We start from the raw sequence: 19,015 nt of genomic DNA on the forward strand, positions 1-19,015 counted from the left end.
GTATCCTTAGTAGTAGTATAGTTGGTGTTTTTATGAGTAGTGACACGGTCGTTCACTTAAGAGAAGGATACAAGTTTATCAAGTATTTATACCCTATCTTAAATTGGTTTCAAATTATCAATCACGACGAGTTTTACTACATGTAACACATATCAATAAACAAAAATGGTTGATCATATCTTTTTCACTTATGCATATCATTGAATGATCATTTCTGGTACCTCTGATTATTCCCGTGGGGATCCGAGTTAGAATCAGTTCTCGGTACCCCTTGCTTGTTGTAAGAGGCGATTAAATGAGGCAGTCCTTCGGATGAGACCGCAAAAACCGAGGACTCGTGTCACAGCAGGTGTGACACGATAAGATCCCTCCCTGCTCAAATACCGTAAGTGCCAAGAGTAGACGTAAATTTTGCATCCCTTCACCGACCATGGCGACGTCTCCATATGAGTGAATTATTCTTGAGAAGGACGTTAAAGAAAGTAAAATCAATCATTTGATTACAGACATCTATAATGGAATATAAGAAATTTACTGCCATTGCCGGCGTCTGAGACGCGAGTTTTAATGTAGGAGTTTGAGACAAATACTAACCAGGGTAGTTGCTCACACAACGTTATATGCTTTCCTATGCCAAAGGAAATGAAATTCAATGTACATCATAGATTTGGATTTAGCTTTCTCAAGAACAATGAATCAAACGTGGTGGAAATGACGCTCTGATTTTTCAAGTCCATGAGTTGAAAATTACTTATATGTATATTATTTGTACCTACATAGCTGATTGGAAACCAACAATTGAATTTCTAAAAGTCCCATACCTAGGGTATGGCAATAACATGAAATCATCAGGTCACTGTGTACTGTTTGAATGGTGAGTTGGGTTACTACCATTGTTAAAGTGTCCCTATGACAGACAAGACAGTCAGTACTTATTAAAAATAGATCAGTAAGCTATGTTTTCCTACATAACCCATTTATATACACAGTGTCATTGATGCCAAAAGTTGCAGAATCTGACTTTCCCTCTGATATGAATTGGTTGATTTCATGACTTCCGAATATTAAGAAAGTAAAACAAAGATTATATACATATTTTCTACGTTCGTATTCAAAACTTCAAACCCATATTCATCGGGGAAAATCAGATTTGCCCTTAAAGTTATTGAAGTTTGGAACTAATAGACAAGTACTTGATGTGTGCATTTTATATGTATTGGATACATTGTATTTAGAGAAAGATAATGATTGTAACCCAGATTCATGTGGTTGAATTAAACATCCAACTAATAGGTTTTAATTGTCATTTTCAGTTCATGGCAGATGGGGGAATTGGGGGTCCTGGAAGAAGAACGGAAAATGTAGTAAATCGTGTGGCTATGGAACACAGATATACTACAAGACCAGGGCTTGTATAGGACCAAAACACGGAGGCAGACCATGTAGAGGGGCAACTGTACAATATAAAAGCCAGTCCTGTCTGATTCGTCATTGTCCAGGTAACTTGATTACAATAAAAGCCACAATCTTCAACAATAATGACAGTATCCTTAGTAGTAGTATAGTTGGTGTTTTTATGTGTAGTGACACGGTCGTCCACCTTATGAGAAAGAGAGAGTTTTGCGAGGTATATGTACCCTGTCTTAAGTTGGTTGCAAATCAGCAATCACGATGAGTTTTACTGACACATTTTAATTAATAAAATTGGTCGATGAAACCTATTTCACGAATTAATATAATTGAATTGCCATTTCTGGTTCATTTGATTACGCCCGTGGGAATCCGGTTTAGAATCAGTCCTCAGTATCCCTTGCTTGTCGTAAGAAGCGACTCAATGGGGCGGTCCTTCGGAATGAGACCGCAAAAACCGTGGCCTCGTATCACAGCAGGTGTGACACGATAAGATTCCTCCCTGCTCAAAGACCGTAAGTGCCGAAAATAGACGTAAATTTTGCATTCCTTCACCGACGATGGCGACGTCTCCATATGAGTGAACTATTCTTGAGAGGGACGTTAAACAATATAAAATCAATCAATCATTTGATTACAGATATCCATCGTCGAATATAAGAAATTTACTGCAATTGCAGGCGTCTGAGATGCCAGTTTTAATGTAGGAGTTTGAGACAATTACTAACCAGGGTAGTTGCTCACACAACGTTATATGGTTGAAATTTAATGTACATCATAGGTTTGGATTTAGTTTCCCCAAGAACAATAAATCAAACATGGTGAAAATAACGCTCTGATTTTTCAAATTCCATGAGTTGAAAATTACTTGCATGTATATTTTATGTACCTACACCACTGATTGTAAACGAACAATTGTATTTCTAAAATCCCATACCTAGGGTATGGTAATGACATCCAATCAACAGATCACTGTGCACTGTTTGAATGGTGGGTTGCATAACTATCAATGTCAAAGAGACCCAATGACAGACAAAGCAGTTAATACTTAAAGTATTGAAAATAGATCAGTAAGCTACGTTTTCCTACATAAACTCATATATATACATATATCATATTATATGTATCATTGGTGCCAAAAATGCAAAATATGACGTTCCCTCTGATATGAATTGAATAATTTCTTGATTTCCAAATACGAGATTATCGAAATAATTAATTGGTTATAAATCGTGTGGTTATGGACATGGAAGTTATTATAAAACTAGGATGTTTAAAGCACCAAAATATAGCGGCAAACCGTGTATTGGGAAAATATCCAATATAAATATCAAGCATGTATTATTCGCCATTGTCCATGTACATTCCGATTTTTATTTAATCTTATTGAAAACAGAATGATTATAAAGAATACAAAATGATAGTAAAAGTGGAAAAATGTTAGAAAATGAAAAATTATAGTTTAATTGATAGATATGATTTAAAGTAACTTGTAATAAAAATATTATCATTGCAAAGTAAGTATAATATCTGTCAATCCTCTGCAATTTGAAATATAAGAATGTATTTGGAGGGGTAAATCTGAAAATAAATCCCTCAATTTGTTTAAATGAAACTCAAAATGGTTTGAATTTGATTTAGTGAATGGGAAATGGACTCAATTCGGACCATTTACAAAGTGGACACCCTGTAATATCACATGTGGCGATGGTATTACTACTAGACAACAGGTCTGCAGCTGTATGAATCCCTCTCCTGCCCATGGAGGCAGGCAGTGTTCAGGATCAGAGATCAACATGGAAAGGAAACCCTGCAATTCTAAACCCTGCCTAGGTATTCCTGTGATTTTAGCAGAACGATTCCGGACTAAATACTATTTAATAAATATTTGTTTTAGATCGAGGTATACTATTTGAAAATAATCTTTTCGCGAATGGGATATTGATTTTAAAGATTAAAGTTGTATTCAATATAATATGAAATAAATGATTTCAGGGGTTTCAACAGTCTCATTTACAGTCAGAATTTTGCAAATTCTATAGTCGTTATAACGATCTAGTTTACAAATACATTGGGTCAGATACTGTCTGACATGCTTCATACCGATTGTTAGACCGTTCGTGACATACCGTCTTTAACTACATATAACTCCGTTTACCTGACTAAGATATAGGGCTCCCGGCGGGTGTGACCTGTCGAAAGAGGATGTTTACTCCTCCTAGGCACCTGACCCCACCTTTGGTGTGTCCAGGGATCCGTGTTTGCCCAACTATCTATTTTGTATTCTTATGGGATTTATGAGATTGATCACTGTTCGTTATCTTCACCTTTCATAAAGTATGAATAAATATATGCCTGTATCTTTAGATCAAACAAATCAAACGTTTACTTGAGCTTTTATGATCGAAACATATCGACGTCTGTTTTTCTTTTGCTCAGTGTTATTTCACTTTTTCTACAAAATGGGAATATTTTTTGTTACGTCAACAGTTCGATCAAGAGGCAAACAAATTATCCTCATTACCGTTCATTTGTCCTCGTACATGGTTGAAATTTCCACATATTTTAAAAATGCATCTCAGATTCGTTAAAAGACATATGTTTCAAAATCAATTTAACTTAAGAATGAAAACTTGAACTTAATCAGACACAATTGTGGTAGCTTAGTTGGTAGGGTGACCTTGTCCCATACGGGTTATTGCATGTTTGATTATCGATCTAGACGCTACGGTTAACCTTGAAGGTAAGTAGTGAGTCGTGATTGTTCCCTACCAATTGTTACGTTGTTATTTACACAGCGATTTTGATTCTGGATTACCCTGTATATCTGTTAAAGATATAGGGCGCGCATGACCGGTCAACATGATGTATTTACTCCTACCTCTTGTATACCAAGGGGCCCGTGTTTGCTCTACCCTTAATTTTTTATTCTTGATAGGAAACATGAAATAGATCTCAGTTCGTACCGATCGCGGTAGCTCAGTAGTAGAGCGCTCGCTTTGTAACGGGGAGGTGATTATTTTGAGTTAAAATGGGTAGTGATTGCTCATTCGCTAAACCCTCGGCATTTAGAAGTGAGATTCACCAGTCTTTCGGATATGACCTTCAAAACGGAGGTCCCATGTCGCGATAGGCGTTGGCTTGATAAAGAACCCTCATTGCTACGGCATTAAGTGATAAGCTCAGGTCAAAATTTGTGGTATTTCACCTACAACTGGTAACTTCTCAATGCGTAAATATTCTAGATGGGACGTAAAATCTCAACGAATCTCTGTTCTTTATCGTCATATTTTACGTCACCAGGTCTATGGTATTGGAAGTAAATAGCTGGTATTTTTGGAATATAAACACACGGATAATTCTTCTCACGGTAGGCATTTGTATGACAAGAAACATCACTGCTACAACCTAGAGGACTATATGAAAGGCGAAGATAACGAACAGTGATCAATCTCATAACTCCTATAAGCAATACAAAATAGATAGTTGAGCAAACACGGATCCCTGGACACACCAGAGGTGGGATCAGGTGCCGAGGAGGAGTAAGCACCCCCTGTCGACAGGTCACACCCGCCGTGAGCCCTATATCTTGATCAGTTAAACGGAGTTATCCATAGTCAAAATCAGTCTGCCAAGAACGGCCCAACAAACAGTATGAAACACGTCAGACAGCATTTGACCTTCAAGGGTTATAGTACATCACCTAGCTGATGAGATCTATAAATGAATGGAAACTTATGGAATTGAATGTATATGAAAATGGGAGATTCTGGGTTTGTTTGCTTTTCTTTTTCATTTTACTTATTTACATTTGTTATTTTTATGACGATACAAGAGGCTTACATATATAACAATAAACAATAAACCAATTCATTACCCATAACATGAATAAAATGTCTAAACCATTTCCATATTCCTTAGGAATATTGAAATGTAATACGGTGAAAACCTGTTTCATATTACAACCAAAAATATACTTAGTTCTAAATGACATACATTAACATTTCACTGTGATGTCACCCTGAAAAATATGTGTCAGGAGTTTCAAAAGAAAAAATATGAAATCTGAAGATCTGTAAATCATTCGTATTTCGTTTTGCATATAAGTTGGAAAATATCGATTAGTTTTCACTTTATAGAAAGGAATTATATGCTATGCAAAGATTGTTCTCTGGACATCATCTGCTTATGAATTACTCCGAATATACAGTACGAAATCCACAATCTAGTCCTCTAGCAAAAACAATTATCCGTGACACTGAGAACTTACCAATCTTCATTTAAACTAGAAATCATCATAATTGTTTGCATCCATTTTTTCTCCTCTCTCTCATTTTACGCTATGTATTTCTTGTGTAGTTAATGGAAAATGGACTGGTTTTGGGGCATCTACAAATTGGACTCCCTGTAATGTCACATGTGGCGGAGGCACCACCACGAGAAAACAGGTCCGCACGTGTACAAATCCTGCTCCGGCCCACGGTGGAACACACTGCTCTGGGTCAAGTGTTAAAATTGAAAAGAGGGATTGTAATTTGAATCCATGTCCAGGTAAAAATGTTATATAAAAAATAAATATAAATACATATCAAGCATTTCACAAATTATATGGTCGTTATAACGATCTAGTTTACCAATACAACATATCATTAGGTTTAATGCTGTCTGGCGTATTTGATGTCAATTGTTAGAGTGTTCTGTATACACTGATTTTGACTACGGATTACTCCATTTACCTGATCAAGATATAGGGCTCACGATGGGTGTGAACTATCGACAAGGGATACTTACTCATTCTAGGCACTTTTTCCCATCTCTACTATGTCCAAGGATCTTTTTTTGTCCAACTCTAAATTTTGTATTCCTTATAAGAATTATGAGATTGATCACTGTTCAATAATTCATTTATGACATAATACAAAACAATTAATCACACACACACCATCTTACTGTGAATCTGATATTTTAGCCCATTGTATCACTCTGATTTTGAACTATTCAATCCAACAAATTCGGTACTTTTGTTGATGTTCTAGTCAATGGAAAATGGATTTTGTTTGGATCTTTTACAAAGTGGACACCCTGTAATGTCACATGTGGCGGTGGTATAACTACTAGACAACAGGTCCGCAGCTGTACGAATCCCTCCCCTGTCCATGGCGGCAAACAGTGTTCAGGATCAAAGATCAACATGGAGAGAAGAGCCTGTAATTCTAAACCCTGTCCAGGTACTACTTTAATTTTTAGGGGAACGGTTCCGGACGAAATACCTAATAATAAATATTTGTTTGAGATTAGGGTATATAATTTGAAATTATTCGTTTCATGAATGATATATTCATTTTAAGGTCACCTGAGTAAACTCACGTGTCCTATTGTAATTGGTTGTTGCCGTAGTTGTGCGTTTTCCTTCGTGCATTAACAAATGAACATGTTTAACTTTAAATTTAGTATGAAGCATCTTTGGGACAAGGGGGGGGGGGGCGATAAATTGTAAATGTCAGGACTCAAGCACCCCTGGGGCTTTAGGGGCGGGGCAGAAAACTGGCGAAAATTGACTAATTTGCAAAAACTTATTAAGAACCGCACATGAGTGAGTAAAAACTAAATGCATGGTGGTCATGTTGCATATGGATTATTGATACGGATTACGGATATCACGAGATTGTTGGTCTCGGCGCTATGTCAAACCTAAGACATTGGATTTAAGTAGTGAGTCTTCCACACCAATCGTTAGACCGTTCATTACACACTGAGTTTGACTCTGGATTACTCAGCTTACCTCATCAACATATATGACGGGTGTGACAGGTCGACAGGGGATGAAAACTCCTCCACAGTATTCCACCAGTTTCAAGAGGTCCGTGTTTGCCCTACTCGTAATTTTATATATTTCCTTAGGAATCATGGAATTGATCGCTGTTCGTTATTGTAAAATTTCCATCACCAAGGCTTGGTATTGGAAGTGAATATCACGAACCTTTGGAATATGCACACAGGAATACTTTATGTCATGGAAGGTGTTTGGATGACCAGATACATGACTGTGACGACCTAGGGGGCTATGTATTTGTCAAAGTTTGTGGAATTTCACCTAGCTGGTGACAACTATATATACAGTAATTTGAAATGTATCGAATAAGACAAATGTAAGAATGGGGGATTCCGCTTTTCCCTTACACTTCATTGTTACTATAGGAAAGCACCTTTTTACGAGGATACAAAATGCCTAAATATAAATAATCAATCGATTTTATAAACTAAAAAACTTAATCAAGAAAATCACTAAATCCCATAATCTTTGGCAATACCAAATGCAATGTGACGAAAAACCGTTTCATATTACAACCAAATATATTATTTCTAGATGATGTACATTAACCGTGTACGGTGAAGTTATTCTGAAAGATATGTACCATGACATTCAAAATTTAAAAAAAAGAAATATGAAGGTCCGTAAATCATTGAATCTCATTTTAAATGTCTTTTTAAAAATATGTATTGGTTTTCGATTTATAAAAAAAGCATGTATTTATTATGGAAATATTGTACCCTGGACCTCCCCTGCGTATGAACTACTCCAAATGTGCAGTAAGAGATCCATAAATGCAGTTTTCTGGCAAAAACAGTCCAGTTGTGATTCGGTTTGAAATATAAAATCCTCAGTACCCCCTTGCTTGTAAGAGTCCACTAAATAGGGGTGGTCCGTCGGATGAGACCGCGAAGACCGAGGCCCCGTATCTGAGCAGGTTCCGCACTATAGATACCCCTCCCTGCTCATAGGACATGAGCACCGAGCATAGGCCTAAATTTTGAAGGACTTAACCGGCAATGTTGACGTCTCCGCATGATTGAAATATTCTCTATTGGGACGTTACACGATATAAAATGAATCAGTCAAGCAAAAAACAAGTATCTCTGACACTTAACACAATCATTTCTGCATTTAAGCTAACGATCGGTTACAATTGTTTGCGTGCTTTTATTTCTCGTATACTGTTTTGCATTTTTGTTGTATAGTTAATGGAAAATGGACTGATTTTGGTGCTTTTACATATTGGACTTCCTGTAATGTCACATGTGGCGGAGGCACCACCACAAGAAAACAAGTCCGCACGTGTACAAATCCTACTCCTGCCCACGGTGGAACACAGTGCTCTGGACCAAGTGTTAAAGTTGAAAAAAAGGATTGTAATTTGAATCCATGTCCGGGTGAATATATGTTTTGTGATCAATATGTAATTGATTTCTTACATATTGTAAATTATTGTGAATCTGATTTGTTATACCGTCAAATCACTCTGATCTTGTAACATTCAGTTCAAAAAATTCTGCACCTACCCATGGTAGAAAAACCTGGTCTGGACCAAATGTTAAAATTGAAAAGAACAATTACAATTTGAATCCATGTCCCGGTGAAAACCTTACTTTACGATGTAAAATGAAATCGACATCGGTTATATCGTAGAAAAAACAATCGCGCTACTATTCTTTTAAAATTCATTTTAGTTTTCTTGATTGATGTTCTAGTAAATGGAAAATGGACTTTGTTTGGATCATTTACAAAGTGGACACCCTGTAATGTCACATGTGGTGGTGGTATAACAACTAGACAACAGGTCTGCAGCTGTACGAATCCCTCCCCTGTCCATGGCGGCAAACAGTGTTCAGGATCAGAGGTCAACATGGAAAGAAAACCCTGCAATTCTAAACCCTGTCCAGGTATTACTGTGATTTAGGAGAACGATTCTGGACAAATCATTTGTTTGAGATCGAGGTATACTATTTGAAATCAATAGTTTTGTGAATGGTATATTCATCTTTAAGACTAAAGTACTATGAAATAAATTACTTCATAACATATAGTAAGTTATATTGATGTGGTTTTTATCAAATAGGTCAAAAATTTACTTGAGCTTTTCTGATCGAAATATATCGACGTCTGCTTTTCTTTTGGTCACAATCATTTCACAATTTTTACAAAATGGGAACATTTTTCTGTCACCATTTGGATTAAGTGGCAAGAAAATTACCATCACTATTCCTCGTTTCTCCTGGAAGATATCAAATGGATCTCGGATTCGCTACAAGATAAATTTTTCACTTAATCACGAAAACTTGAACCTAAACAGACGCAATTTTGGTAGCTTAGTTGATAGAGTGGTCGTGTTGCATCCGAATTTTTTGCAGTTTTAACTGTAGATCTAGGCGCAGAAACTAAGACGTTAAATTTAAGTAATGATCGCTCCGTACCAATTGTTAGGCTCTTCGTTTTACATCGATTTTGACTATGGTTTTCTCTGTTTACCTGATCAAGATATATGACGAGTGTAAACGATCGACAGGGGACGATTTGTTCCTCCTCGGCATCCCACCTTTAGTATGCGAAGAGGTCTGTGTTTGTCCTATTCATTTTTCATTCTTTATAAATTGATTGATTGAATATTGTTTAACGTCCCTCTCGAAAATAGTTCACTCATATGGAGAAGTCACCACTACCGGTGAAGGGCTGCAAAATTTAGGCCTATGTTCGGCGCTTATGGCCATTGAGGAGGGAGGTATCTTTATCGTGATACACCTGCTGTGACACGAGACCGCGGTTTTTACGGTCTCATCCGAATGACCACCCCATTTAGTAACCTCTTACGAAAAGCAAGGGATTACTGAGGACCTATTCTAACCCGGATCCCCACGGGACTCATTCTTTATAGAAATTGTGAGATTTATCTCTTTTTGTGATTATCATATCTTCCATCACTTAACCCCTGATATTGGAAGTGAATATAACGATTCTCCGGGATATGCATACACGGATACTTCTGGTCATGGGAAGCGTTTCTATAACTGGGAATCTCACTGTTTCGACCATGGGGACCATGAATGCGTCAAAGTATGTGGCACTTCACCTAGCTGATGATGACTATGCATAAATAAAAATTTATTGAATGTAATGTATATAAGGATGGGGATTCTGTATTTTCTTTCATACATCATTGTTACTGGATGGACGTACACTTTAATGACGATAAAAGCCTACGGTAAAAATAAAACAATCAACCGATTCCTTAAACCAAACAAAATAAAGAAAATCAATCGATGAAACGTCCAAAAGAATCCCATATTATGTGGGAATATGGAATGCGATGTGATGAAAAACTGTTCCATATTACAACAAAAACGATATCATTTCCTGATGACGTACATTGACCCTTAACGGTGATGTCACTGTGCAAGATATGTGTCATGAGTTTTACAATACCATTTAATCGCCTTTTACGACAAGCAAGGGGTACTGAGGACCTATTCTAACCCGGATCCCCCTTTAAGAAGAAAGCGTGCAGTTGTGGATTCAGATTCTGATTAGGTCTGTCAAAATGTTTCGCGCTGATGGACTGCCGAGTGACGTCACGCATCAACATGATTATTGACTCATTGTGTACTTATTCAAAGAGAAATAAATCTAATACAATTCATTTATACGCTCGTCGGCCGATTTTTCGTCATCAACTTAGTTGCCAAAATGAAGGTCGTAGAATTCGATTCTGCTGTTATTTGTAATATACAGCGAAAAACTAATTAATTGGAAAATTCTCAAAACGGCGTCGCTAGGCACAAGGAAAACGGAAAACTCTAGAAATATGAGAGAGAAATACTCTCTCATCAGTTGCCATGGAATATTAAGGTGATTCCACCCTCGGGTTGGTAATAAAGCGGTAGAACCCTCGGCAAAGCCTCGGTTTTCACAGCTTTTTTGCAACCCTTGGGTGGAATCACCTTATATTTCATCGTTACTCGTGATAAGCATGAAGTCTTATAATGTTTTCAAGTTATAGAAAAGAATCATGTATCATAAAAATATTATACTCTGGACATTTCTTCCGAATGTGCAGTAAGAGACCCATACTCTACTATTATATTGTTTTAGTAAAAATGAATATCCCTGACATTTAACACATGCAATTCTGCATTTAAACTAACAGCCATTTTAATTCTTGCGTCCTTTCATTTCTGTTTTCACGTTTTGCTCTTTTGTAGTTAAGGGGAAATGGACTGATTTTGGTGCATTTACAAAATGGACTTCCTGTAATGTCACAGGTGGCGGAGGCACCACCACAAGAAAACGGGTCCGTACCTGTACAAATCCTACTCCTGCTCACGGTGGAACACACTGCCCTGGACCAAGTGTTAAAATCGAGAAGAAGGATTGTAATTTGAATCCATGTCTGGGTAAATGATTGTTTTTGTAATAAAATATATAATGTTTGTATTCCTTATAGGAGTTATGAAATCGATCACTGTTCATTATCTTCACTGTTCACTCTAAATATTCAAACTTTATGTTTTGAAAATGAAAGAAATGAATTTTTTTTATGGCTATACATTATACATTAATAAATATTCAGACCTGAAAGGAGGTTGGATAATGCATCATCTTGTGATATATTTTCATTATTGTAATTAAGTACATAAATATAGGAATACATAGTAATGTGAGTGTTTACAAAACTTTGAATATGTTCTTTTTCGTTTTCCACATATACAGTATACCATTTTCCCTGCAAAATTAACTTTTATGTAGCACTTCCATTTACAAACTGAATTTCTGAAATATTTCAGTTGACGGCATTCTATTATCTTGGGGCAGCTGGGTGTTATCAAAGAGCTGTAGTACAACATGTGGAAATGGTTCGAAAGTTTATGAGAGAAAACGTGTTTGTACACCACACACGTTTGGGGGAAAACCGTGTTCGGGAAAAATTAGGGAAACGAAGACATCAAAGTGTTTCCAAAGACATTGCCAGGTAATTATTAGAAATGCCCAAGTGTACATGTAGCACCTGTGAAAATGACAATTAGAAAATGTTTAATCACTTTACAATATTGAGTAGCAAAGTGAGTCAGTTTCGCTGTTTCTTGTTATGATATCTAGTGAACGGAAATTGGACACGGTTTGGGCTGTTCACAAAATGGACAGTATGTAATGCTACGTGTGGTGGTGGAAGTATGTTCAGACAACAAGTCCGAAGCTGTACAAATCCTGCACCTGTGCACGGTGGAATTAATTGTTCTGGGTCAAATATCAATATTGAGACCAAAGAATGCAATTCAAATCCCTGTCCTGGTAAATATCTCTTTTCTGAATTTGTTAACTAAGTTTAAGGATATAGGTTGAATGTTGTCTGACGTGTTTCCTACTAGTTTTTATCATTGTTCTTTATAGGATATGTGAGATTAATCTTTGTTTGTTACCTTCAATCTCACAAATCCTATAAATTCGTGCTCGTTATCTTTTATCCCGTGAAAATCCGGGAGAGAATAGGTCCTCAGTACCCCCTTGCTTGTCGTAAGAGGCGACTAAATGGGGCGATCCTTCGGATGAGATCGCAAAATCCGAGGTCCCGTGTCACAACAGGTGTGGCACGATAATATCCATTCCTGCTCAATGGCCATAATCGCCGAGCATAGGCCTAAATTTTGCGGCCCTTCGTCGGCAATGGTGACGTCTCTATATGAGCGAAAGATTCCCGAGAAGGACGTTAAGCAATTCTTTTTTGGAATCTACTACATTTTGAGAAAGATAGATTTAGCTATCTCAATAAACCTTTAACAAATTCACATTTCCAAAAATATGCTAAACAGCTTCAGTCAAAAAGTGAACAATCAAACGTATAAGCGTTTTTTTTATCTTATGCAGTCAGGCTATATCTTATGCAGTTGCTAGCATTTTATTGTCAATTTGAAACTGAAAGCACTGAAGGTTTTTTATCTTTGGCAAGTAAGACTTGGAAGGAGGGGGGGGGGGGGGGGGGTCCATTCAAAATCTTTCAAGTTTCAAATCTGGTTTCAGCTAACTTGATCTGAAGGCTCAATATTACGAGTAATTTTTAAAAATAACTTGGATTTCTGAACATAATTTTGTGCATGTAGTATATCGCATCCAAACGATTGGCAGACAAGCGATATTTCTAACCATTTTATTATAACAGCTATTATCCCATTGAACGCACGAAAGTGTATCTTTACTTCACATCTCAAATTTAAGGTACATGTTTATTTACGTTCATGGTCAAAGTTTTATTTGAAAAATCATTCAATAAAGAACAATTTGTTCACAAACCATTCTTTATAAAAAAATGTTTTCTTATTGTTCAAAATATTTAATTTAAAAACCGTGATTGCATAGGGAAATGCGCTTCTATGTCTGTTGTTTTATTAGGAAAAAAATTCCGGGCTTCAAGCGTATTCTTCCACAAGGCGATTTATTTTTTGTGTTCTACAGAATGTATTTCTTTCATCATAAAACAATTTTCTGAACATCTAAATCTAAACCTGAATGTAGTATACTTCTCTGTAATATGATACTTTTCACCCATACAAGGTTCCGTGATAAACTCTTTAATTACCTTCTTTGGAACTCTCAATTCTGGTGTTATTATTTATTCTAAAACTAATTCAAATTATTGCTTCCTATTACAAAAGAATAAATTTAGATGTTTTTTTTTTCAAAATATTTCAGTCAGGTTTGGAAGGGAGGAAGCGCTCTGCGTTTCCAGTGTTTAATTGCTTTCTACATTTTTTTTAAACCTTTGTAAATATGGAAATATTGAGTGTGAAGGGAAATTGTCAAATCCATTGGCATTGAATTCAACATAGACTTGCAAAAATATGTTCTGATAGGATGTTATTTATTGCTGTTGCTAAACTCATAGTAACATTATTTTGTTGCTAGTATGCGAAAATCAAAATACGAAAAGTTGAATATAATAGTATGAACGACTTTAAATACATAACGACGTGCATTTAGGGTAATAGTACAGCCATTTTTCCAACATGATTACATGTCTTTATGAAAGTTTACGTTGATGTCACTACGTGTAATAGCTTTAAGACTACACTGTTTGTATATTGAAATAATGTTCTGTACCAAGAAAATAATGTAAAGAGAATAAGTGGAACTGGTATTTTGAATTATGCCTGGAAAATATGATATCATGTCTACAAAATTTAAACGTAGTCACTTCGACATAAAGAACCAAAACCTGCATCCATGACATTACATGTGAAAAGGAACAAAACATTCTTTGTTCATGAAATCAATGTTCTTCCGTTCATTAATACATGTGCATAACAGTTAAAGGTTTAGATTGTATATAATATGCGAGTAGAAAGGGGGTTTAGCGCCGCTAATTTCTCGTAAATTTGTGAGTGTAAAAATAGAATCCTGAACTGTCTTATATGTGCACTGATCCAGGGAAGCTATACATCAGTTATTTTAACTGATGTAAACTGACTAACACTTATTGATAATATTCTTACAGTAGTATATCTGAATTGTGTAACAGTCTGTCTTATTCGTTTCTTATCTGATGAAATACTCCATTATATAACTTAAAGTTACTCTTGCACCAATACATTAACTAGTTGAAGGGAAATGGTCTCCATTTGGACCCTTTTCAAGCTGGACAACATGTAAGGTGACATGTGGTGGTGGTTTTATGTCAAGACAACGGGTTCGTAATTGTACTAATCCAGCACCTGCTTATGGCGGAAAACCGTGTTCCGGATCGAAGACTAACTCCGAGACAAAAAGCTGCAATATAAACTCTTGTCCAAGTGAGTTAGAAATTATGTTTATTGGATTTTGTCCAGTTATTTTAAATGTTTGATATATGATTCATGACGTTGATTAGTTAGTTAACGATAATCATACATACATATGCGTTAAGTTTATGTTATATGATACTTCTGCCCAAGACCTGATCAATGCGAGCATGTCTGGAGATTATCGGACTCTAAAGGCTGCTAATCCGTTCTTTCATGAGTTGGACCACCTTGTAAACTTTCTGTAGTCTTTTAAGGATGTATGCTACATCAGAGAAATAAGATATGGATGAAAAGTGGAGGATATGTACAACGATATTTCGAAATTAAAAACTTCCAAGTTAACTTTATTTAGTCAAAAAATGCAGTATTAATAGAAAGCAATCTGGAAAAAAAAATTGACGCGCTTTTTTAAATTTTTCTTTTGGTATCTTTTATTTGCAGTCGACGTGCTAACCTACTCAGCTACTCGTCTAGGCGATGCTGTTTAAAATGAATAGACAAATATTGCTGAAATGTTATTTTCACCCATGTTTTAAATGGAAGTCAGCCATTATAACAATGTAAAGTTTCTCTTTAAACTTAACAAGAAATCTTGCTGAGTACGGGTTAAGTTTTGCACTGATGACCATCATTAATTAACTCGTCCGCATTTGAGAATAATTACGTCAACCAATATTTCTGCGCTTTGTGGATCAGTTCATTGGACGAATACCGGTAGTATTTGTCATAATTCTCTTACGTTAAATACAATATACATGTAATTTGCAGTATATAACATGTAGATTTAGTGCTAGACTTTGTTGTACATACATTTCTTATGTAAAACTTTTTTTGTTTATCCCAAGGAAGGGACAGTCCATCCCAAAAATTTGACAATAAGAGAATACGACAAAACAGTACATTTTTGTAGATGACTGGATTCTTTTTGTTATATTTTTTAAAAATAGTATCAGTATTGAATTCCATTTACATTTGTGGGCAAAGTGTACCGAAAAGGGTCAAAACATATTTTTTGACTTCTTTGATATTGAATCTTTAGTCGATACAACACCATCGACAACTGCTGAACCAGAAGTGAGTGGGGGGAAATCAAAGACAACATCGGGTAAAATGGCTGAATTGACCACGATGTCCAATACTGTCACATCAATAGACAAGGTACCAAAGTTGAAACTAAATGGCACAACCGAATCTCCTGATAAGAAAACAGGGTTAACAATTCCAACCACTGTTGCTGATAGCTCTGAGGAGAAAACTACAATATCTAATATTGAGATAACTAACGGGAAGACATTGAATGCGGTAGTAAATACTACCGGTATATCTCCCAAAGACAATGTGAAAACATCAACTTCAAATCCAATATTACCCACTCCTATATCAACGGTAACCCCCGAGTTAGGAAAAAGCGGAAAAACAACCTGGAAAACTCTAGATAACCAATTGAAGATTACTACTTCAAACGTGATGTCATCTGCGAAAGCACCAAATACCACTGCACCACGCAAGCCAACAAAACTGAAATGCATTCATGGAGCTTCGAGGGCTGACCCAAATAGTTGTGGGAATTATTTTCTCTGCAATCACGGAACAGAAACTCGAATGTCGTGTCCAATTGGAACATTCTGGGATGAAGTGACCAAGAACAGAAATATTATTCCAAACGTCATCCTTCTCTACAAATGTATTAGAGTGCTTTATACATGGATTACTGTGTAGTCAATAACACATTTTAGAGAAAACGTTTCTCTTAAACGTTTGATAAACAATGACGGACAACTCTAGAATTGACAAATGTTGCACAGCCTTTTCCGCTTTAGTTATATACCAATTACTAGAGTTTGTTCACACGAAATAAATGAATAAAAGAATCGACATTTTGGTTAGTTTCGATGTTTAAATGGAGTAAGAATCCACATTGAATTAACCCACACTATACATTTCAGAAACAAATAGGAATTTTTACCCAACCTCAAATCTGAAGGAGTTTTACCCCGTGGGTTTTTCCAGAGAACCCAGTTGTGTTTTTGTAGGGTTTTCTGTGGAAATGTTTAAGAACACAAAACCCGATGGAATCTTTTATTTGACTTCACATATCTCAAACATAGCTAATAATATTAATTGTTTCATTTGTTTGTTTATTTCATGCGAAGAAACCCCATGCATTGGTAATATAATTCGACAATTAAAACATCTAGAGTAACATATTTTTTCTACAAATAGAACTGTGATATCACTATATACTAAAGCTGTCAAACTCATATGTACTCGGACTCGTTTCCGAGCAAATTATTCATTTGGGAAAACTCCCAAATACATGTATCTATTTAGTTTCAATTTAGTATCAATACCATTAAAGAAAATGGTTTGGATGTTCTACACAGACACTATGTACCAAGTTTGGCCCCGCCCTAGAGTCAGAATATCTACCAAGGGGGTCATGAAATTCACAAATTTGGTAGAACATCTTTCTGTTCTATGTCACTATGCATTTAGTTTTTCATTAAGATATGCGGTTATAGAGAAGAATATTTTTGAAACTTTGTCCAGTTTTTGTCCTGACCCTAAGGCCCCATTGGTGTAGAAATCATGAAATGTACAATGTAACCCCCTCCCCCGTCCCAGAAATGCTTCATACCAAACTTGAAAAGAATTGGAATGGTAGTTATCAAGAAAATAAATATGTTCTATTGTTCACATATTCAATAACAAACCATTTTGGCCCCATCCTGATACCAAAACATCTACCCCTGGGATAATCAAATTTGCGATTTTGGTAACGGACTACCTGTTCTTTCTAAATATCCATTTAGTTTTAATTTCGTATCAATAGCACTAAAAAGATGTTATTATTGTCCTTTTATTGTCGTCCACAAATGACAAGATATGTAAATGAATGCAATTGTTTTGCTTTAGTTATGAAAACTTCGTAAAAAGTGACATATTCTGCGCTTGTAAACTACGTAAATATACGTAAAGGTATGTACAATAGTTTCATTTGAGCCATGATACATGTAGGTTTTACGGTGACAAATACAATGGCTGCAACTCTTTTTTTTTTTGAACACAGAAATATGACGTCACACACATCTAGAAACACACAAAAGTCACATGGTACACTAAATTTACACTAGTTAATGGCAAACTCCTCCGTCGATGTTTCATGGTATATAGATTTGGTTTGTGTACAAACAAATATTGGCGGAAGTTTGTAGCTGATAGTAGTTCTGTTTCTCAATTGTTCAAGCTTAGACAATACTATTAGACATTTCAGAGAAAATTTCCAATGAGTATGTTCCAGATATTATCGCAGTTACCTACATGTATGCTTGCTAATTTTCATGACACGTACTAAATTAGTTTCGCTACGATTCACCAGACGGACAAGTTACATGTATGTAAAATTAGGACTTCCTATGTGATGATGAATTCACTTAAAGATTCTATACCGTATTGATAATTTTATGGACTGCGACTCACTAATCCAGCAAGCAATGCAAACGCACTGGTGAACACAAATCCTGTCATAGCTACATGAAAGGTGAAGATAACGAACAGTGATCAGTATGATAACTCCTATAAGCAATAAAAAATAGAGAGTTGGACAAACACGGACCCCTACGTGTAGCTGAAGAATATTGAATTCCGGTTTTGAGGTTATTCTTTCGACCCCGTACCGTCTGATCACAATCATATACAACAGAAACGCGACCTATGTAATAGTGTAATGTTAAAATTTTGTGAAGTCAAATCGTACGAAACAAAATTCCCCTAAACAGGTAAACATTCATTTAAAAACGACAATGATGAAGATCAATAGATGAAAGGCGAAGATAACGAACAGTGATCAACCTCACAGCTCCTATAAGCAAAATAGAGTAGATGTAGCGTATATCACGTCACATTTTAGTTGATCATCCTAATTATCATTTATTTGAATTTCAAACATATTAGTTAATATTTAATAGTTAATATTTGTGAAAAACAACATCTTCCTACC

The 19,015-nt window shown here is 35.9% G+C and overlaps 1 protein-coding gene across 1 annotated transcript in view; it reads left to right on the forward strand.

The window, feature by feature from the left end:
- The window catches only part of LOC130048296 (hemicentin-1-like), a 34,564-nt gene extending 15,549 nt beyond the window's left edge, over window positions 1–19,015 (forward strand). The window contains exons 5-14 of the mRNA XM_056144876.1: window positions 1,314–1,499; window positions 3,052–3,243; window positions 5,770–5,961; window positions 6,447–6,638; window positions 8,431–8,622; window positions 8,941–9,132; window positions 11,446–11,637; window positions 12,028–12,212; window positions 14,833–15,024; window positions 16,055–19,015. Coding sequence (XP_056000851.1) covers window positions 3,153–3,243; window positions 5,770–5,961; window positions 6,447–6,638; window positions 8,431–8,622; window positions 8,941–9,132; window positions 11,446–11,637; window positions 12,028–12,212; window positions 14,833–14,889 — 1,293 coding nt within the window. The 5' untranslated portion in view covers window positions 1,314–1,499; window positions 3,052–3,152 and the 3' untranslated portion in view covers window positions 14,890–15,024; window positions 16,055–19,015. The remainder of the gene's footprint in view (window positions 1–1,313; window positions 1,500–3,051; window positions 3,244–5,769; window positions 5,962–6,446; window positions 6,639–8,430; window positions 8,623–8,940; window positions 9,133–11,445; window positions 11,638–12,027; window positions 12,213–14,832; window positions 15,025–16,054) is intronic.

This window comes from Ostrea edulis, chromosome 7 (genome assembly GCF_947568905.1).
Source record: "Ostrea edulis chromosome 7, xbOstEdul1.1, whole genome shotgun sequence".
In the NCBI taxonomy this organism is placed as follows: domain Eukaryota; kingdom Metazoa; phylum Mollusca; class Bivalvia; order Ostreida; family Ostreidae; genus Ostrea; species Ostrea edulis.